The following is a 23,016-nucleotide window of genomic DNA, read 5'->3' as shown; positions in this document are numbered from 1 at the left end:
ACAAACAAACAACCCATCATCAAAAATTTAATTTTACAAGAAGGCTTATTATATATTGAGTACATTTTTTTAAACCAACTACAGTAATTCACCCTTCTCAATTATCATGACTCCTACAGAAAGCTACTCTGTATCACATACCAAGAGTTTACAAGTAGCAACACCACGAAGTATGAACCCAATCAACTAAGACTGTACACTAGCAATAACCACTCATTTTAGCAGGCAAACTGAAGTCTGAAGAAATAATTCAGGAAAGCCCAGTTACGCCAATTTTAGCAGAGTAAACCCTCCCACCTATGAGGAAGCATAAGTATGATACAGATACCATGTGGCAGGATCTCATTTATGTAGGGTGGAAGACCAGCCTCAAAGAATCATAAAGACAAAGAGGTTTTAAAATATTGTCATTAATTAAAATAAAAATTGCCCTCCTATTTGGTGATAGAGGATGGGAAAAATGATCTGCTGGCAGTGAAATGGTGCAGCTCTAATTGAGCATTGCTCTTGGCGATCAGAAATACGTAAAGCTGTGAAATCTCTCTGTCTGCTGTTCACAGAAAGGAGAACCTGCTTCCCAGTGCTTTTCCTAAATTTATCCACTACTAACCAGGATAGAAAGGAGGAGGAAAAAGTGCAGAGGAAGCTCTTGGAATGGCATTCTGCCATCTGTTGAAGTAGTTCCGGTAATCCATTTGTACAGAACATTAGCATTAGCTACAGAATATGAGTTGCACCTGGCACGATTCCAATTCCTTCTATTGCAAACTTCATCATTCAATGAGCCCTGAGCAGTGTTTACACAACAAGCAGCAATGCTCCTGGTTTCTGTTAAAAAAGAGCAAATACACATACGAGCTGCCTTAACTTTATTCTGAGTTCCATTGATCACAAAATGATTTGAAAGCAGGGATTTTTCTATTAAAAATAGTAGTAAGTGGATTAACTGAGCTGTCAGTTGCTTACTTTGACATTCTATATAGTTTTCACAGCTATACCTGCATCATATACTCTATAGCTTCACATTTGAAGATGTATTTCAGTAATGCAGGGTGAACTGAATAGAAATAAGCTGAAAATCAATGGAAAATGAAAAACCTATTTACAGAAAGCGTATTGTGAACTCTGTTCTGCCTTTACTTAAGCTCAAGGTAACACACTCATATAAGAAATAAAATATGATACTATAAACACACATATTGAACTACTATATTCTCTACACAAGAATTAAGAGTACAGTACCTTGAGATACTTGCCAGGCACATCTCTAAAAGTGGAGGTGGCAACACAAAAGGGATATATAACAATATCTTATCCCAAACTGAGCTATCTAGAATGTTGTCCTTTCATTACATTTTGTACCTCTTTAAAGTTAAATATCTTCAGCAGCCTTTACTTCTTACTGTACAGAAAAGGAAGGGTGGCTCCAGAAGAAAATGGGCACCTCAAGCCTTCACAGAAAGGAATAGGACTAAGTGAAATGGCAAAAAAAGTGTATGCATATTTATAACTCAGAATTGAGGGGGTCTTGCTTTAACCTTGGGCTGTTCAGAAGTCTAGCACTGAGATTCTGTGGTGCACCTTTATAAGGCAAAACACAGAAATACACAGCCCCCATGGGATGCTACGCTATCTTTATGGATCATCCAAAGTCAGGGCAATATTAATTTTCCTACAGGCCCTATCTCTATTGAAGAACAAATTTCAAGTGGGAGGAGCAGTGTCTGGTGTAGCCATAAGTTGGGAGAATCCCTGCCAGAGGGTACTTAGTGGTGCAATATGTAGAGCCCTACCACAGTGGTTCCCAAACTTGTTCCGCCACTTGTGCAGGGAAAGCCCCTGGCAGGCCGGGCCGATTTGTGTACCTGCCATGTCCGCGGCTCCCAGTGGCCACGGTTCGCTGCTCCAGGCCAATGGGAGCTGCTGGAGGCGGTGCGGGCCACTGGGAGCCACAACCAGCTGAACCTGCTGATGCAGCAGGTACACAAACTGGCCCGACCCGCCGGGGCTTTCCCTGCACAAGTTTGGGAACCACTGTCCTACCAGATACAAAATTTGTATCTGCATCCAATCCGTGATCTGCAAACATGGTCCATGGATATTCGCATCTGCAGGTATCTGCAGATTTTCAGGGCTCTAGCAATATGTCTCTCTCCATGGAAAGTGACAGAAGCTGTCAAACTCTCCTGCAATTATTATGTTTCCCCAAATCTCAACAAAACCCTCAGAGTCATATCTGAGGATTAACTGCAAATGTCATAATTGTCATGCATTTCTCTAGAGTACTGTAATAGACTGCACTCTGTTATGAAGAGTTCCTTTTTTAAAAAAAGATCATAGAATCATAGAAGATTAGGGTTGGAAGAGACCTCAGGAGGTCATCTACTCCAACCCCCTGCTCAAAGCAGGACAAACACCAACTAAATCATCCCAGCCATGGCTTTGTCAAGCCGGGCCTTAAAAACCTCTAAGGATAGAGATTCCACCACCTCCCTAGGTAACCCATTCCAGTGCTTTACCACCCTCCTACTGAAACAGTTTTTCCTAATATCCAACCTAGATCTCCCTCACTGCAACTTGAGAGCATTGCTCCTTCTTCTGTCATCTACCACCATTGAGAACAACCAAGATCCATCCCCTCTGGAACCCGCCTTCAGGTAGTTGAAGACTGCTATCAAATCTCCCCTCACTGTTCTCTTCTGCAGACTAAACAAGCCCAGTTCCCTCAGCCTCTCCTCGTAAATCATGTGCCCCAGTCCCCTGCTCATTTTTGTTGCCCTCTGCTGGACTTTCTCCAATTTGTCCACATCCTTTGGGGGGAGGTGGGGGGGGGGACTGGATGCAATACTCCAGATGTGGCCTCACCAGTGCCAAATAGAGGAGAATAATCACTTCCCTCGATCTGCTGGCAATGCTCTTACTAATGCAGCCCAACATATCGTTAGCCTTTTTGGTAACAAGGACACACTGCTGACTCATATCCAACTTCTCATCCATTGTAATCCCCAGGTCCTTTTCTGTAGAACGGCTGCTTATTCAGTCGGTCCCCAGCCTGTAGCTGTGCATGGGATTCTTCCGTCCTAAGTGCAGGACTCTGCAGTTGTCCTTGTTGAACCTCATTAGATTCCTCTTGGCCCAATCCTCCAATTTGTCTAGGTCAGTCTGGACCCTATCCCTACTCTCCAGTGTATCTACCTCTCCCTCCAGTTTAGTGTCATCTGCGAACTTGCTGAGGATGCAATCCATCCCATCATCCATATCATTAATAAATATGATGAACAAAACCAGCCCAAGGATTGACCCGTGGGGCACTCCGCTTGATACTGGCTGCCAACTAGACATTGAGCCGTTGATCACTACCTGTTGAGCCTGACAATCTAGCCAGCTTTCTATCTACTTTATAGTCCATTCACCCAATGCATACTTTTTTAACTTGCTAGCAAGAATACTGTGGGAGACCATACCAAAAGCTTTGCTAAAGTCAAGATATATCATATCCACTGCTTTCCCCATATTCACAGAGCCAGTTATCTCATCATAGAAGGCAATCAGGTTGGTCAGACATGACTTGCCCTTGGTGAATCCATGTTGACTGTTCCTGTTCACCTTCCTCTCCTCCAAGTGCTTCAAAATGGTTTCCTTGAGGACCTGCTCCATGATTTTTCCAGGGACTGAGGTGAGGCTGACCAGTCTGTAGTTCCCCGGGTTCTCCTTCTTCCCTTTTTTAAAGATGGGCACTATATTTGCCTTTTTCCAATCATTAAAATAGATTACTTACATAGTGAGAATTGAATGTACTAGTATTGCTAAATTGAGAGAAGGTGCAGCTCTCTAATCCCAGTATCTGTCCCACGTCCAACCTTGCTGCTTCTTGTACTTCCCTCTCATGGCCAGGTTTAGTAGTCACCCAGCACAAGTCTGGGACAGGAAAGGAATTAAGAAGAAGGATCCCCTTATTTCAGGCCCCTCCCTCATTTCATCTCTTCTATTTGTAGCTAGATCATGACACTCCCTTTTTTCATTAGCCTCCTACTTCACTTCCCAGTTACAGCCCTTTTCCAACACTAATCTCACATTCTCTCTAACTTTTGTTCTTTCAACTTCTGTCCCCTAAGTGAGACCACTCTCCCACTCAGGAGTGAAGTCAGGAAGCCTGGTTCATTGTAGATTTGAGGTTGGTTTATAGATTGTAAAATAAAAACAAACTTCTCCAGCATTTAAAAATATTTTAGCAAGATATCATGACAGGAATTGCCAAACTTGATCAGACCATGGTCCACCTTGCCTAGCATTCTGTCTGTCTGTGGCCTGTATTATGTTCACAGTATGCACACAGAGAAGCTAGAGAAAAGCATAGATATTCTTGCTGGAAGACTGCAGTGTAAAATGACTATTTCTTAAAATTCAGAATTATAACACGCAAGAGAGAGAAAACGGGCTTGCTCCCTAAGACAGAGGCACAACTCCCTCCCCTTGCTTGAAGCTGACTCCTTCCAGACAGACACTGATCACACACTTTCCTAGCCTGCAAGAAAGGCCAGGAAATTCCTTATAAAATTAAAGTGCCAGTCTACAATTCCAACACAATTTTTAAATAAACTACAGCCTGTAACAGATGCTTAAAAGGCAGATGTAACAAACTCACAGTAGGCAGATGTGGGATAATCTGCCAACCCATAAAAGTTTCATCCTAATCCCAATAGTCAGTGATTGTCCGAAGTATGAAGTTTTTATCCATAATTTTGTGTTAATAATTATAACTCCTGATATTGTTATCCATATAAACATCTAATCATTCCTTGGCACTTACTAAATTCTTGGCTTCAATGGAATCATGTGGCAACGTGTACCACAGTCTAATTATGTGTTCAGTGAATAAGCATTTCCTTTTATCCATTCTGAATTTCCTATCTTTCAATTTCATAAAATGCCCATGTGTTGTGAGACAGGGAGAACAGAAGCTTTTGATCTCCCTTCTCTGTGTTAGCTTTTATCACATCCTCCTTAGACATGTCCTTTCTAAGGAGAATAGTCCCAATCTTTTCAACCTCTGAGATTTTTCCCATGCTCCTAATCATGTCATTTTTTTTCAGAATCCCCTCTAATTCTGCAATATCTTTAATAAGATGGAGTGACCAGTACTGTGGATACAGCATTCTAGATGAGGATTGGACTAGTGATTTATATAAAGAGAGAATATTTGAAGGATTATTCCCAATACCATTCTTTAGGAAACATCTTTTTTACTTTATACTGCAGCTATACATCGAGTACAGGTCTTCACTAAGATGGGCAGCTCACCTAATAACTTGTCCTACAGACAGGGCTCTCAGGCTTCTAAGGCTCCTCCGTCGCCTGGAAACCCTGGGAGCCATCATTCTCTAAGCTTCCTGGTAGGCTGCCAGGGCTCTGAAATGCTTTGAAAAGGCTGAAGTGAAATATTGTTTCAACCTTTTCTAAATGAAATTGTGCAATTCCTGTTCCACAGGAAATTAGGAAATTTCATTATTATTTTTAGATTTTTTTTTTTTTTTTGCAGTTTCAGAATTTCCCAGGAAATGGGAAATCCAGTTTCTGGCAAGCTCTAATCAGAAGAATGGTGAAAAAAATCAACCACCTCTTTTTCAGATTCCTATGTCTCAAAATGGTTTCTCTAAATCACTTCAAATTTGGGTAAAAGTTACCTAGGGCCCCTAGATGCAAAATCTATAGAGCAAATACCATTTTGGGGAGGATTTCACCAAAGCGGCCAGAAGCAGGCGTCTAATAGAAAGAAGGTCTCAGACTCATCTATGGAGGCTCTATCAATTCTCCATAATACAGTCCAAAATTGGGGCTCAACTGGGGCTCTAATACTAGTACATCTGTACAAAGACACAGAAATACACAGAAAAAACTACAGGCTAAATAAAATTATCTTACATAAACCACAAAAACTATTGGAACAGATAGAGTCAGAAAAGGTTAGACATTTTAAAAGTGAAGTTATTCATTTTCCTTACAGAGATAATAAAATTCACAATCTAGCATCACCAGTAAGATAAACGTCTTCAAGCTATTCTAACATTCTTACTTGACTCATTTCCAGTAAGATACTTGCTATAAACAATTAATGAAGGTAACACAACTGCAACAAGAATAGGTGAAAGAGATACAACATGGCCCACTCGGATTAACAGTCTTTTTATCAGTTAGAAAATTTGAAACATGGGAAAAATAAGAAGAGAAATACTTTTAGCACCAGAAGCTTCCCTGAAGTTTCTGCTACAGTTGGGTGGACTGTGGGGTGAGAAACAAAAACGTGAAGGTGACTGTACCTCTGCTCTTGCTATGATGGTCAGCAGAGGAAGGGGAAATATCATTAAAATGTTTCATTACAGAGAAAATAAGGGTTATAAATGTAGAGGAAACCCAAATTTTGTGAAATACAAAGAAAGGTGAAAGACTAAGTGTCCTTACCTAAGAAATTAAAATGCTGTGAGTGGAGCACTTTAGAGTCTGTAAGAAACTCAGAAAATGAACAGCCTCACAGATTTTTTTTTATCAATGATAACTGACACCATGTTATGATTTCTTCATTTCAGAAAACAAGATTATTGGACACATTGTGATTGGGCCTTTCCAAATGTCCTTACTTAAAAAAAAAATCAGACAAATTCCATGTGTATTCTGCTTCACTTCGAGGAGCAGCATCTAATCAGACTGTTAATTTTCACTTAAAATACACAAAAAACAGGAAGTGTTCCCCTTCAAATTTTCACTAAGACAGGAAACTAGTGTGATTGGCTGATATAAGTCTGGGAGTGCAAGACAAATTTTGAAATAGTGACTTTTACAAATATTATGGGCCATTTCAGCAGTAAGTCTGTGTGTAAGGAAGTTTAAGTATAATTTGGTGCAATTGACACTTTCTTCCACCTCTCTAAAATGTGTTTTTAGATTCCATCTACACTCACTCACATTACCATCCACTTAATGAATACCCCTACTCCTCCATTGCCTAAGAGACGGGAGGCTTTGTCTGGGCCAAAAGGGAAGGAAAAGCTTTGGCTCCCTTATGTATTACACCTCCCCCACCCCCCAGTTTCCTCATCAGCACTGACCCTCGTTGCGGACTTGAGAAATGGAGGAGTGGGGCTCCATGGCTGATTGGTCCAGCATAAGGCTATTGGCTTCGGCACACACAAGGGGAAGTTCATAGGCCCTTCACCTTGCCTGGGGCACCATTCTGTGCCTGTAAGCAAAGCTGCTCTCCTTGGGATTAGAGTAGAACCAAGTTTTGGGGCCCTGCCATGGGCATTATGCTAGGTGCATTATTTCCCATTTTGCCAGTGTGGGGTTCTTTTTGCCCATCTCCAAACCCAGAGGGCCAATGATTAGGCTGGGTTGTAAAATTAATTTTGTCACTACTTGACAGGCGCCCAATGCAGGTATTCATTCAATAAGGAGTTCTGGTTTCCTGATAAACAGTTTAAGAGACGTATCAGAGGGGTAGCCGCGTTAGTCTGGATCTGTAAAAGCAGCAAAGAGTCCTGTGGCACCTTATAGACTAACAGACGTATTGGAGCATGAGCTTTCGTGGGTGAATACCCACTTTGTTAAGAGAAGGTGATCTCCTAAAAAAGTTGGGAAATGAGGTTACTACTCCTAATGTCTGGTACAGCGAGGAGATAACATCCTCTTCCCCATCCCCTAAACCACATATGAGAGTGGTTGGGGTCCCAGCAATGGTGGGGCAAGGTTAATGGGGTGCATAGTGGGAGGGAGCTAGTGGCAGTTTTTCACTAGGTCGTACAGATTACAAATGAAAGATGACCTGCGCTGGACAAGTTATTACCAAACAGTTCCCAGATGTATTACTTCATAAAGCTGCGGCCTAAACAATATTCCTGGTGTTGTGTTTTTCTTTCTGTGGTGTAATGTACAAATGCACATTTATACCTCACCCCTTATACATCACTTTTGGAATTGGTCTGCTGAGTCTAACTGAGCATAAGGCTATCAAAGATGGTGTAATTTATATGCCAAGGGATCAAGAGAAGGACGTCAGGAAAGGGGAACATGTACAAATAAACTATTAGTAGGAGAGTGCAAACTGAAGCCAATTAAAGAAGCCTGTTCCCTATGTTAACTGACAGTTTCATTTTTTTTGTTGCTCCCTAGGCCTTGTCTAGACTAGTGTTTAAAGGTGTGCTAACATGTTTTAAGAATGTAGTGTAGACAAGGCATGCTGCCTCTAATGTTCTAAACTGGTTGAGTTAAAGTCTAGGAGGAAACCATGTTCTTCTCTAGCTAAAATGAATTTTTTTCACATTCTATTAAAATGCCTGATTTTCAAAACTGCACATGCGCTAAATACATACACAATTCATGCTCTCCATTGGAGAACAACATTTCTGTGACCACATGCATTATGTCTAGTAACTGCAAGCAAAATGACCTGCATTTCATAAAGGAACCATGTTCCCAATGATATCAGAGGACTTGCATCTAAATATATTAACACAACATTCTCATTCTTATTTCAGTTTCCATTACACTGTTTTTATTTGTTTCTACTGATTACTGAATTTATTCTTCATCTAACAAGCCATCATCATGCAGAGGGAAAGCAGTAGTGATTTTCAGCTTTAGAACTAAAAAGGGTACAGCCGAACAACAGCAATAACTATTGATTTAGAACTGTCCTTTATTCCACAATAACAATACACCAAAACTCCATCCACCAATACCATCAAAAGGCAATGTTGTTTTTAATTGTTGTAATACTGTACTGGAACAAAAGAAGAGGCAAAGAAAATATGACAGGAACAAGATGTAGGAGCGGAGAAGAAACAGGACTGGGCCAGGGACATGTTGGACAGGACAGGGCAAGTGAGGCCACGCTGGGCACGGGGGAAGGGAATAGGCAGAAGAGTCCATGCCCACTAGAGCACTCCTTTCCAGATACTGGAATGGAACCCAAGTTTCTTGAGTCTCACCACCTCTGCTGTCAGCAAATATCCGTGCAATCCACTTGCAAAGTGTATATCTCATCCTTCTCTAGGGTTCATTCACACAGACGATGAGAAACTACTGCTGTTATCAGTCTGTGGGCAGAGGTCTGTGTGATGGATCTAAAGATTTCAACCCTGACGATGAACCACATGGGTGTCAATATGATGCCATATGATGGAATATCTGGATTTTTTTGGTTTGTTTTTAAAACCTAGGAAATTACACACACACACACACACACACACACACACACACACACACACACACACACACACACGTTCAAAAGAACATAATTAAAGTTGCAAAATCAAGCACTGAAAAGTTAGGTAATGCCAGAATTAATGTTTCCTATGCTCCCTTTGTGGATATTCATTGTGACACTGTCTTTAATTACATGATCACATACTATTTCCCCCCAGTATCCATCTTGTGCAGCGCAAAGGATGGACCTGTTCTGCGTTCTGATCAGGGCTACTTTGTGATGGAGACTGTTGTGTGTAGGAGAGAAAGGTAACTGTCACCACAGTTAAGGCAGATGAATGATGCCCTGGAGAACTGGATTCTAGCCCAGCCTCTGTGACACTTGTCAAAGTCACTTAAACTATTTTTTTTCTGAGGTGGTCACTAATTGTATGTTCCATGTTTCTTGGGTGCCCAGCTGGAGACACTGGGCTCTGCTTTGCAGAAGTGCTGAGCACTCACAAATGCAAGTAAAGTCAAGCTATGCTCAAAATATATGAAGTGCTATGCAATGCGAAGTACTCTGAAAAAGCACATCCTAGTCATCTCAAATTAGACATTAATATTAGTGGATAATTTTGACTAATCTCTGTGTCTCAGTTCCCCATCCATAAAAAGAAAGATATGATCTGGAAAACTGTGGTTTTACAAATAAACGTCCACACAGACTTGGGCACTATTCCCATCAAAATCTAGTACTCGCTGTTTGGCTTCAGAGCTCACCAGCTCTGTCCTCTCACCTCTCTTTCTTCACTCATTATTTCATTTAGCTTATCCATCCTACCTAAAGCACAACCTCTCAAAACAAAAATCATGGCATTAATATGACAATTGCTGCCACCACTATTACTGCTCTGCTTTTCCCTACCTTTCTTTTGTCTTGTCTGTTTAGATTGCAAGTTCTTCACAGCAGGGGCTATCTACTGCTGTATTTTACAGTGATCTTGGTTGGCCCATAGGAATTACTATAATAAAGGTTTAATAAATAATTTATTTCGGAATTAGTTGAGAGACTTCTGATATGTCTGTAGGCAGTGAATGGCGACACTGCTTTTCACACTAGAAGTTTTTGTGCTCATATCTGGGCATAGATTACAAGTAGGGTTGGGAAAACCAGACCAGACAAAATTAGGCTACTTCCACCTTTTCATGTTCTCTGTATGTATAAATATCTTCTTGCTGTATGTTCCAGTCTATGCACCCGATCAAGTGGGCTGTAGCCCACGAAAGCTTATGCTCAAATAAATTTGTTAGTCTCTAAGGTGCTACAAGTACTCCTGTTCTTTTTGCGGATACAGACTAACACACCTACCGCTCTGAAAAGTTTAATTTAGAGTATTCTGTTTTAAACTGCAGTGGGGTGGGGGAGACCAACTCTGTAATAATGGCTGAAGGTCACTTTTGCACCCTCACTCCTAAGCCATGGCAAACACTTTTCTGGACTATGCAACCTAGGGTTATGTGAGAAATATTATTGAATGCATAGAGAGTGCCCCATTTCCCCTATTCAGCCATTATGGTACTAGTATCTCAATTACTTTGTATTTTGAACCACTCCCACAAAGCAACTACAGGAGTTTTAATTCAATGCTCGAGCACCCTCCCATGGCTTGGTGTAGCCTAGCATTCTCTCCTCATGTAGCACCCACTGCCAATAGTTGCTCTGGCCCTATGGTGGTCTGCCTCTTCTCACGAGTCAGCTCTCCAGCCAGGTCATACTTCAGTCCCACCCCTTCCAGGGATCCAACAAACAATTTGATGACTTTGTGTCAAGTCTCCAGTCCCCGACACCCGGCCCAGTGTCACTGCGCTACTCTCTCCAGGCTCTGAATTGTCCTTACCTCTTTATGTTAGGGGCTTCATATCACCTTCTAAGTGGCTGGTAGGGGAATCCAGACTCACCCTCTATGCTGGGTTCCGTCTAGAAACTCTAGGACAAGCAGCCAAGTTGTACTCTGTCAGATGCCTTACTGCTGCCTCCCTGGACTTCTGACCATTAGCCTTTCTTCACACCTTTCCCCAGCCCCTTCCGGGGCTCTTTGTAATAAGCAACACTTCCCAGGGCTTCTCCTTTGAACTCTGGTCCCTAACATGTTTTCAGGGTCAGCCACAGGAGCTTGTTTCAATCCTGTGTGTTCCAGGTATCTTCATTTTCTAGTACCCAGAGACTGACTGCTGTTTTCTTGCCTCTCTCTCTCTCTGCAGCCCCTCAAACTGCAGTCCAAAAGCCCATTAGACGTCACAGTCACTACCTCTCGGGATTAACTTCCTTCTGGTTCATGACAACTCATATATGGTCCCAGACTTCACTGCCCCCAGCCTCCCAAGCTTCTGGCTCAGACTTCCCAGACTCTTCTCCGCCTTAAGCCCTAGGAAACACGCAGCTACCTCTCACTGGGGTTTCCTCCCTGGCCTTCCTTCACTGCCTTGTCCTCCTTCCTGTATGAAGGCCAAGCTCCTCTCCAGCTGGATTTGACCTCCAAAGATGTCTAATACCCACCCAGATGCCCACAGTGGCTTAGCTGGTGTCAGGCTCCTGGTAACCCATGATTAACCAGTGTGCAGTTTATACACCCCATCACGTGGATGCATTACACACTAAAATTTGCTATGTTTATGCACCTATGATTGTGCCAAGAAAAAACTTCTCATTATTAGTTATACTTAATATCTTGAAAACACACTGAAGCTTTTTAGTATCAACAATTTACCAAAACAAGCTACAGCTATCTGAGGATAATCATTTATCTAACACTTTCCACGCATTCCATTTTCATTCAGCCTGTTCTCAATGCAAAGCTCTACAAGAAAATATTCAAAAGCAATCATGTGCTGAAAAACATTGATACACAAACAACCAGACACAGAACTATCTGAAAGAGGCTTAGGATATCCAATACTACAAATAGATACTTAAGTAATATCTATTGAATGCCAAACAATTATGGGAGTAAAGTATTTTGTGTCCTCCAGATCGGTGTTTCAGCTGACATAGGTATGATTTACTATACGCAGTGGAAGCTTTCAACAGTATAGGTTAGACTAGGGATCCCCAACGCAGTGTCTGGGGGTGCCGTGGTGCCCGCGGGGGCATCTAAATGAGCCTGCATCCTGGCCAGCGGTCGAGCAGCTGCCAAAATGCCGCTGACGCCTCTCGATGACGTCGCTTGTGAGAGGCGTCGCTGCCAAAATGCCGCCGAATTTTGGCGGCATTTCGGCAGATGCTCGACTGCCGCCATAGTCCTTCGTCTGGCACCTGCTAAACGAAAAGGTTGGGGACCACTGGGTTAAACTGTTCCTGTTTGTCAGATCTGAAATCAGTTTTAGCCAGCAGCCTATTAGGACAAAGACAATGGAGTCACTTGTGAAAGTGACTGATCCACTGAGACTCAGAAAAGAAGATAATAAGCCTGACAACTTACATAGTTGAACTAGGACTCCAGTTTCTGTATAATAGTTGACTCTGCAGGGCTCCATTGTCAAAAAAACCTGCAGTGTTGTTTCTGTACTGTGCTAGTAGTCGCGTTTATAAGAAAAGGGATGTCAGCGATAAAGAGAAAAATGTGGAAAAAACAAGAAAGGGAGTTCGCACCATTTGATCACTGTGAATGGGGAGATTCATAATAGTATTACCCATAGATACCTTTGAATGCCATTATGGGTAACATGGAGATGAGACAAAACAAAATAAAGTGAAAGGAGAAAACTGACAAAGATGATTGAAGTTATAGGAAAAGACCAAATTAAGGATTTTCTGTTCATCTCCTCATAACTCCACATGCTACCAACTTAAAATTCAGCCAAGCTTTTCTCTAGATGACTTGTTTTCCACTTCAGTAATGTCTGAAAAATGTAGAAGAATGAGCAATTTAAAAAAAACCAACAACACCAGACTCTCCTGATTCACCCCTTTTCCTCTAAGGAAACCAAAGGTAAGAGCCACATATAGGAAAACATCTATTAGATACTTTATGCTCATGAGAATGGTAAGGATGAGGATACATAGATAGATGCATCAAAATGAAAGATCTGTCACTAAATTGACTGTTTAAAATAACAGTCTAATTTATATTTTATTTCCAGAATAAAATATATTTTCAGGGACATTATGTGTCACGCAGACATATAAGAGGGTGTCTTGTTTTGTTTTTTAAATCATCTGTAGAATGGTACATTTTATCACTATGATACAAAGAATACAGAAGATGATTAGGACAAATCCACTGACCCATTTGGTAAGAGTGATCCTTGAAATTCATCTATTTAAAATTTAAATAAATATCTGAAGATTGAAAAGTTCATGTTTAAGATCAAATAAGTGGAATGCACATCAGCAGACATGGAATGGATGCCCATTTTACATCGACATTGCTATATGCACTGAATTGGTGTAACTAGGATTTGTCATAAGACATTCCTTGTTTCTTCTTACCATATTATTCATACAAATAGAAATAACAGATAATGAGCAACTTCAATAAAATCATAGTCACACTCAAAAAACCATTTTTAAAGTCGATTCTAAAAAGGAAAATCCTCTGTTTCTACTTCAGAAAGAGCAAAAAAGTCTTATAGAAGACACTGGTGGCTGGAAACAATTTTCAATTTCTATTTCATGATAAAAAAAACAAATACTCAAGGGGCAATCAGAGTCTGCCATGTGGGCTATAAAGCCTATACATAAAATAAATAAGTGATTTATATAAACACATTTGATTGCTATCTTAAAACAAATTGGAAAGTATGTATTGTTGATAAATGTGAAATTAGCCTTTATCAGAGCAACCAATTTTTATAATTTATAAACCAATATCTTGTACTAGGCCATTAAAAAAAATCAGTCAGCTACAATAACATACATGATAGCAAAATCTTAAGCAATTTAAATATATTAGGGCTATCAATTAATCTCAGTTAACTTGTGATTAATTCTAAAAATTAATTGTGATTAATTGCACTTATAACAATAGAATACCAATTGAAATTTATTAAATATTTTTGGATATTTTTCTACATTTTCAATATTGATTTCAATTACAACATAGAATACAAAGTGCACAGTGCTCACTTTATATTATTATTTTTTATTACAAATATATGTACTGTAAAAATGATAAACAAAAGAAATAGTATTTTTCAATTCAGCTCATACAAGTACTGAAGTGCAATCTCTTTATTGTGAAAGTGTAATTTAAATATACAGATTTTTTTTTGGTTACATAACTGCACTCAAAAACAAAACAGTGTAAAACTTGAGCCTACAAGTCCATTCAGTCCTATTTCATATTTTGCCAATCGTTAAGACAATCAAGTTTGTTTACATTGACAGGAGATACTGCTGCCTGCTTCTTATTTACAATGTCACCTGAAAGTGAGAACAGGCATTCACATAACACGTTTGTAGCTGGCGTTGCAAGGTATTTACATGCTACATATGCTAAACATTCAAATGCCCCTTCATGCTTCCACCATTCCAGAGGATGTGCTTCCATGCTGATGATGTTTGTTAAAAAAATAATGCGTCAATTAAGTTTGTGACCGTACTCCTTGGGGGGAGAATTGTATGTCTTCTGCTCTGTTTTACCCACATTCTGCAAATAATTCATGTTATAGCAGTCTCGGATGATGACCCAGCACAAGTTCGTTTTAAGAACAATTTCACAGCAGAATTGACAAAACGCAAAGAAGGTACCGATGTGAGATTTATAAAAATAATTACAGCACTTGACACAAGGTTTAAGAATCTGAAGTGTCATCCAAAATCTGAGAGGGACAAGGTGTGGAGCATGCTTTTAGATGTCTTAGAACAGCAACACTATGATGTGGAAACTACAGAACCTAAACCACCAAAAAAGAAAATCGACCTTCTGATGGTAGCATCTGACTCAGATGATGAAAATGAACATGCGTCAGTCTGCACTGCTTTGGATCATTATCAAGCAGAACCCATCATCAGCATGGAAGCATGTCCTCTGGAATGGTGGCTGAAGCATGAAGGGACATATAGTGCATCTGGCACGTAAATATCTTGCAAGACCAGCTACAGCAGTGCCATGTGAATGCCTGTTCTCACTTCCAGGTGACATTGTAAACAAGAAGCAGGCAGCATTATCTCCTGTAAATTGTAGCCAACCTTGTTTGTCTGAGTGATTGGCTGACTAAGAAGTAGGACTGAGTGGACTTGTAGGCTCTAAAGTTTTACGTTGTTTTATTTTTGAATGCAGTTTTTTTTAATTCTACATTTGTAAGTTCAACTTTCATGATAAAGAGACTGCACTACAGTACCTGTATGAGGTAAATTGAAAAAAACGTGTTTTGTTTTTTAAAGTGCAAATATTTGTAATAAAAATAAAGTGAGCACTACATACTTTGTATTCTGTGTTGTAACTGAAATTAATATATTTGAAAATGTAGTAAACATCAAAAAATATTTAAAAGAAATGTTATTTTATTGTCGTTTAACGGCGCAATTAATTTTTTTTAATTGCTTGACAGCCCTTATATATGGTAAGAACTGGAAAGCATCTAGAAAAAAGTAATCTGCTTTGAAGTGAACGCTTATGAAACTGCAGAATGGCCATGGATCAGGCCTAAGGGAATGCTCTCAGATGCTAGGTTAATCCCTTATTAAAAAGTGGGACAGAGAATTGCCTCGGAAATATTTATTTTAATAGTGCGAAATAGTGCACATTTATATATAAATTTTATAGAGTTGAACAAAAAAAATGAACACTTGCCATGCAGATATTATATAAACTTTTTTTTAAAAGTAAATGTTATGACTAAATTGATTGTAGATCTAGATTTTAGCACAACAATGACGTTTCCTAAACAAGGAGCCAGGTTACGTATGTGTTTTTCCAATAGAGGAAAAACAAGTGAAATGAAACTGTGCTCCTTGAAAAGAAAGGTTTTCTTAAACCAGCTAAAGGTACAAAATATCCACTCTGGGAACATCAAAATCCCCAAATGAGGAGAAGGAATAAAAGGCCAGAATCAATAACTACCTAGCAATCAAGTTAACACCAAATGTTTAACCAGTTTCTAGAGTGTAATTAATATTACATTGACACAGATATATAGTTAATGTCCAAAACAACCAAAAAGTCTGTCAAAGACTATTTCTTTGCCCTGGCCTTTCTAAAATGCGGATGTCTTGCTGAGTGACTGATTTCTGGACTGCTAGCATTCCTATTAACTGAAAGAGCAGTCAACCTTTGCTGAACCCAACTACAGGCAAATTGGCACCAATTATTCCCATCTATCTGTTTCTAGCACTTAGTCATCTTAAGGAGGCTGAAATGTCCCCACCTGTCAAAAACAAGGTTGGACATTCAGGAAAGAAGTTATTTGCCAAGGAAGATTTCTTACAATGAGTGGAATCCTGCAGGGAAACCTATCCACTGCCATCTTCTTTCCTCAAAATTTATAGAGCTGTGGGACATCTGTCAAAGTGAGATAATAAAATGCAGAATGATAAAAAGATAATACATAACCCAGTAACTTAAAAGTTATGGTTGGAGGGTTGCACTTATTCTTCTTCTATTTTCCCCCTTTCTTCTTGAAATACTCCTCTTCTTTGGATTCTTGGTTTTGTGAATCTCTAAACCAGGTTTTATATATATTCTTCACTTATTCATTGTCTCTTTCCCAGTGATCTATTTCCCTGCCCTCCCATGTTAGGCTGCAGTTTCTTCTGCTTTCCCGCATGTCCCTTCTCCTTCGTCCCTTCAGTTCTTTTTGTTTTATTCTCTCTGTCCCTCCCCAGTAGCTCTCTTTCATGCTCATTTTTTCTTCAGCTTCCCTTTCTTCACCTTATCTGTCCCAATTCCCTTTCTCTAACCTTATTTCTAATTTCCTTCCTTTGCCTCCATTTCCTTCCAATTCTTTTTCTCTTCCTGGATGGTTCTATGGAGGAAAGGAATGCCAGCTAGTTTTTCCTTCCATGTTGCCTATGCACAACATGACACAAATATGCTGAAAAAGGGAATGGAGCAGCATAGGAATGTGCCCTCTAACTCCGGGGGGGAGGGAACTGAAGTAGTTGTGGTCTGTCTTATGTGATCCTATCCACCATATATTATCCTGCTGGAACAGATTAATGAGGATTTCCAAATTTCAGTGAAAAAGGGGACCAACATGCAACTACATATTTTGCACAAGCTTATGGCTTCTGTGATATAATAAAAAGAAAAAGGGTCTTTGGTTTATCATTTAAGCTTTTATTAATATCAACCCTTTCTGGCCTATTCTAAATACCTGTAGCAATCAGAACCAGCTTATATATTTTTGGGAAGGCATGTGAACAAATATTTTGCAGCCACCTCTTTAAAAGGGTGCTTATATTACTAAGGGTACGTCTTCACTACCCGCCGTATCGGCGGGTAGCAATCGATTTCTCGGGGATTGATATATCACGTCTCATCTAGATGCGATATATCGATCCCCAAACGCGCTCATGTCGACTCCATAACTCCACCAACGCGAACGGCGGTAGTGGAGTCGACATGGGGAGCCGCGGACGTCGATCCCGCACCGTGAGGATGGTAAGTAATTCGATATCAGATACTTCGACTTCAGCTACGTTATTCACATAGCTGAAGTTGCGTATCTTATATCGATTTTCCCCCATAGTGTAGACCTGCCCTAAGCGTAGGCTGGTTTGAGGGCTTCAGAAGAATTAGTGAGATGATTCTTTGAGAGTCACCAGAGGAGAGGCCACAGGTTGAAACATTTGTTCTGTATTATGGGACTATTTTCCGATCAGCCACTTCTTTTTACTCTTCTTTGCATAATATAACAAGCAAGCCCAGGGGCTAATTTAATCTCCGCTGTAAGTGGTTGCAACCTCATTAAAAAAAGAAAGAAACAAACAAAAAACAATGGGTGAAATCCTGGCCCCACTGAAATTGATGGGATTCTTGTTATTGACTACGATGGAGCCATGATTTCACCCAAATAGTCTGTGCTCAGTAATGGAAAGGCTGAATTTAGCTTAAGGTCTCCTGTTTGAGGACCAGAAGGTGGGGAGAAGGAGAGGGGGATAATATAAAGGAGACTCCTGAAATTGGGTAATAGGTAGGAAAGAGGTATTAATGGGTAAGGTGGGTCAAAAGCTGTGTTTCTCATCACCTTCAAGAGCACACAGCTGTGCCCTTAACATAACTGTACAGCTCTATATCTCATTTCCACCTATCCCCTTCCTACTCTCACTTTAAAATGGTTATTTCCCCGCCTCCCCAATCATCAAAATAAAGTCACTTGTGGTCTCAGAGACAGCATGGAAACAACCACAAAAGGAATTTTTTTCAGAAGATCTGAATACCCCGGAAAAAACCACTGTGGAGCACTTCCTCTGAGTACATAGGGAATGCAAGAATTTCTCACAGCAGCCTCTCCACAACCTGCTCTTCTTATAGCATGGAAGAGTGGTTATTCTGCTGTGTTTAAGGTCTGTGATGAGGAGCAGTATTTGGCCTTTAAGTTATAAGAGAAATTAACTAGGTTGTGGCTAAGTAGATAAGGATAACTGACACTAGATGATTTTATTTAAGGTTCATTCTATCCTGAATACATTAATTACTGAAAGAAATTTCAGTTTACTTTTAACTACTAGCAGCAGATCTTCAAATGGTATTGCCTGATAAATTTGTAATGTATAGAGCCAGTAACACTAGTTCTTGCTTAATGTAAGGGAGCATTATAAAAAAATAAAAAGCTAATCTTGAGAATGCTTATTGAAATTATATTTTTGGAGTTAAAAACACAGAAAAAGTGAATCATTCTACATCAGTTTTACTTATTTTGACAGTCCAGAGCTTTAATGAGAGACGGCTATCACATACAAGGACTTCATACTGAGATAATGTCCTGAATTTTAAAACTGTTCAAACTAAAAGGATGCAAAAATTCAATGAATGTTCAAATGCTGAAAGGTTGTTTAAAAAAAAAATACACACACACACACACACACACACACACTAGCCAAAGTGATTGAAGTTATCTCACTGAAGTGACAAGCGGATGCTATAATTTTTTTGCATTTTTTCTTTATTATAAAAATTCACAAATTAATAGTCTGACTGATGAGAGTCATGCTAAGTTAATTCTACAGTTAGTATGTTTTTCAAAGGAAAAGAATATGAATCTTTGTAGGGATACTTTTATTCTCAGTTTCAGATTGTGGTACAACTGATTGCCATCAACTAATGATATAAGGTTTATGAGACACATACAGATGATATCACCGTGGGCTCAATCTGACAGTTTAAATATATACAATTATGCTTAAAATCCTAAGACATTAATAAGATATATTCCAAATGGTAAACTATATAGTTTCTCGTACTATGTCCATACAAAGTTAGCTAATCTACATGACTAGAAGTGAACAATTTACTTAAACTGATATTTGTTTATTTTTCTAGGCCCTTTCTTCCTTCACTTTTTCTAGTTATACATACCCCATAGAATGTAGTCAGCAAATATAGATAGAAAAATAAAATTCCATTATTTTTACAATCACTGAATTATTCTATTTGTTAGCTTTCTATCCAGCAGATCTTTATTGCAGATTATGGCTAACCATAGATGAAGATATCTATTAAGGTCTACACACCTACTAATGCCCAAGGGATTTACTATATACGGGTAACTCTGATCTATGATTGCTTGGACATATGCACAGAAATCCTACATATATTATGGAGACAGACCCAAAAGCTTGGTTATTACTTTTCTTTAAATAAATTAATTGGCATAAGTGTGAAAAGACTGTGCAGGGTACTGCATACCCATCTAATTAGCAGATTTATGGGTGGATAATAGTCAATTGCTAAGGACCTAAGAAAGGATTAATATATCTGACCTCTATGAAGTTTGTAGTTATGCTCAGATACAAAATTATATATCACTATAGCTCTGCTAATCTTTCCATGTATAGGAGGTACCTATAAGTGCAGGGGTGAAAATGGGAAAAGATATAGTAGGTGGGTTTCTCTCTCAGTTTCTCTCAGTTTCTCTGTAGGGCTTACTTTCTGCATTGACTCTGCAAGTAGGAACAGCATTTGGACTCCCCACTAACAGAAGAAACAGAGTAATTTATGAAAATTAGTTACAGAAATTAAAATTTAATGAAAATATAATGGATGTCAAAGCTAAATCTGATGACAGGACATGGGGCATCAAATGCAGTAAGCTTTACACACTGCCCCATGAAAATCAATACAGTGTGTATTTCATTATGTGCAACAGAGAATATTTAGGGCATTATTGTTATATTACCTTTCCAGACTCCAGGGTGGATTACATTTTTATTTACATGCAACCAAGGATACTAATAAATTGTAATTTAAAACTAAGAAATTATCTCCCTTTCAGTCTACCTCTGTACCTGGTCACACCCATTAGGAATTAATTGAAGACTTCACTACGTATAATGCCTATTATTATCTTTTTTCATTCCCAACATGAAAGTTGGCACTGAGAATTGTTCCAAGTTTAGAGAGAGACATAGGAGTAAGTGCTCAGCAAAATATGAATGCTTCCCAACACTGGAAAATGTTCAGTAGTAAACTGGGACTTAGTAGCTGTTGAATCTGGTAATGATGAGGAGCATTAGAAATAGTTATTAGCTTTGACTGCCTTGAAATTACAAAAATAAGTGTTAAGAGTCTTTGAGCCATATCCTTGATCCAACTGTCTATGGCACATTAGGGAGTGGAAGCATACAGAAGCGAACAGCCCTCCTCAACTTGAACAGCTGGGAATCCTGACCCCATTTTATTCCTCATCCTGTACCCTGTTGGGCTTATAAGGTAAACCCTCAAATAAATTCACCAAGAAATGTGCAAAGATTTGGAAGAGATATTGAATCTGAACTCAGATCTAAGTTTAAAAAAATAAAATCAGAAATTTCTAAATACTGACTACCTGTGAATGGAGTGGTGAGTCATTGGGGATGCCCCATCTCATTTGATGGGGAGAGACCATTTCGGACTTGATAGACTTTACCTTCTCAGCTTTGGAGATATTGGCTAAAAGATCCTATTTGGGATCTTGGAGCCCTTTTTATGGTCACCCTGTTCTCAGCTGGGATATCTGTAAGCAGGGGCGGCTCTAGGATTTGCGCTGTCCCAAGCACGGCGGCATGCCGCGGGGGGCGCTCTGGCGGTCGCCGGTCCCGCGGCTCTGGTGGACCTCCCGCAGGCACATCTGCGGGAGGTCCACCGGAGCCGCGGGACCAGCAGACCCTCCACAGGCATGCCTGCGGGAGGACCACTGGAGCCGCCTGCCGCCCTCCCGCTGGACGCCGCCCCAAGCGCGCGCTTGGCGCGCTGGGGTCTGGAGCCGGCCCTGTCTGTAAGCAACTATATAGGCTCTGTGCTTCCCTTGATTTCATCCCACATGCCTGAGGCTCTACCCAATGTTCACTGAAGTCAACAGTGAGACTGCTATTGATTTTGATAAGTTTCAGATAAGTTCTAATTGCCATGTGCAATGACCGACATTAAAGGGTCTAGTATCAGAGGGGTAGCTGTGTTAGTCTGGATCTGTAAAAAGCGGCAAAGAGTCCTGTGGCACCTTATAGACTAACAGAAGTATTGGAGCATAAGCTTTTGTGGGTGAATACCCACTTCGTCAGACGCATGACATGACATGCGTCTGACGAAGTGGGTATTCACCCAAAAAAGCTTATGCTCCAATACTTCTGTTAGTCTATAAGGTGCCACAGGACTCTCTGCCGCTTATTAAAGGGTCTGACATTTACCAGACAGTGGTGTCTGATATACTGAGGTTATTCTGTACCAAAACCAAGGAAAATATCCTGGTATTGCAGATGCTTCTGTTTGTAGTTATTATGAGTAAATAATTAGTTATTCATAGATTCCAAAGCCAGAAGGGACCAACATGATAATCTAGAATGAGCTGCATAGCACAGACCATACAAGTTCCATTAAATAATTCATGGAGCATATATTTTAGAAAAACACACGATCTCCATCATTTGTTATTGATGAAGAATCCACCATGGACCCTTAGTAAAGTGTTCCAATGGTTAATTACCCTCACTGTCAAAAAATTATGCCTTATTTACCCATCTGAATTTGTTTAGCTCAACTTCCAACCAATGAATACTCATTTTTCTTAAGAGGGACTGACTCTAGAAAGTGGGAGAGTTGAGCAGACATAACTAGCTGTCCAATATATACCTCAGAATCTACATAAGCATCTCTACTGGAATACAACAAATTGGATAAAGTAGTGCCTGAAGTTTTGCAGCATGGATATTGATTGCAAACAGGACCTGACCGTGTGGAACAGTATTGTGAAAATTGGTACATCCTGAACTGCAATAGCATTGTAAGACTTAGTTTTCTAAAATACATCTTTTCATTCTTTTTATACTTAAAAATGACATGAATGAACTCTTGTCCCACACATTTTTATTTTTTCACAAGAAATGCAAGTGAATTAAACTAAAGAAAATAATCTGTATTTCTCAGTTTTGCCATTTTACAACTTAAAAAAAAACCTAGCAGGCCCTGTTCCTTCTTTTCACTCAATAGTCTTCACCTTCTGAGTCACAAATAAGATGCCATACTCACTGATAGGAACTTGTCAGTTATCTGCACATCAGAAAGCTTTTATCACATGCTGTTACCATATACTGTAGTTTGTTAGTCTAACAAAGCATTTTGTTCATAATGAATCAAAAATTGAAAAGTAAACCATAAGGGACAATATAGTAAGACAAAGATTAACAGCAGGTAACTTTAA

The 23,016-nt window shown here is 39.7% G+C and overlaps 1 protein-coding gene across 15 annotated transcripts in view; it reads right to left on the bottom strand.

Annotated features, from left to right (window-relative positions):
• PCDH15 (protocadherin related 15) overlaps positions 1 to 23,016 on the bottom strand; it is a 771,473-nt gene that overhangs the window by 492,576 nt on the left and 255,881 nt on the right. Inside the window, exon 1 of one of the 15 annotated variants that reach the window (XM_045024738.1) lies at positions 611 to 746. The exons of the other annotated variants lie outside the window; for them this stretch is intronic. Coding sequence (XP_044880673.1) covers positions 611 to 695 — 85 coding nt within the window. The 5' untranslated portion in view covers positions 696 to 746. Of the gene's footprint in view, positions 1 to 610; positions 747 to 23,016 lie in introns of those variants that run through there. 15 annotated transcript variants of the gene reach the window in all.

Source organism: Mauremys mutica, chromosome 7 (assembly GCF_020497125.1).
Source record: "Mauremys mutica isolate MM-2020 ecotype Southern chromosome 7, ASM2049712v1, whole genome shotgun sequence".
Classification (NCBI taxonomy): Eukaryota; Metazoa; Chordata; order Testudines; family Geoemydidae; genus Mauremys; species Mauremys mutica.
Note: the sequence above shows the minus strand (reverse complement) of the source record. Positions and strands in the feature narration are given on the sequence as shown.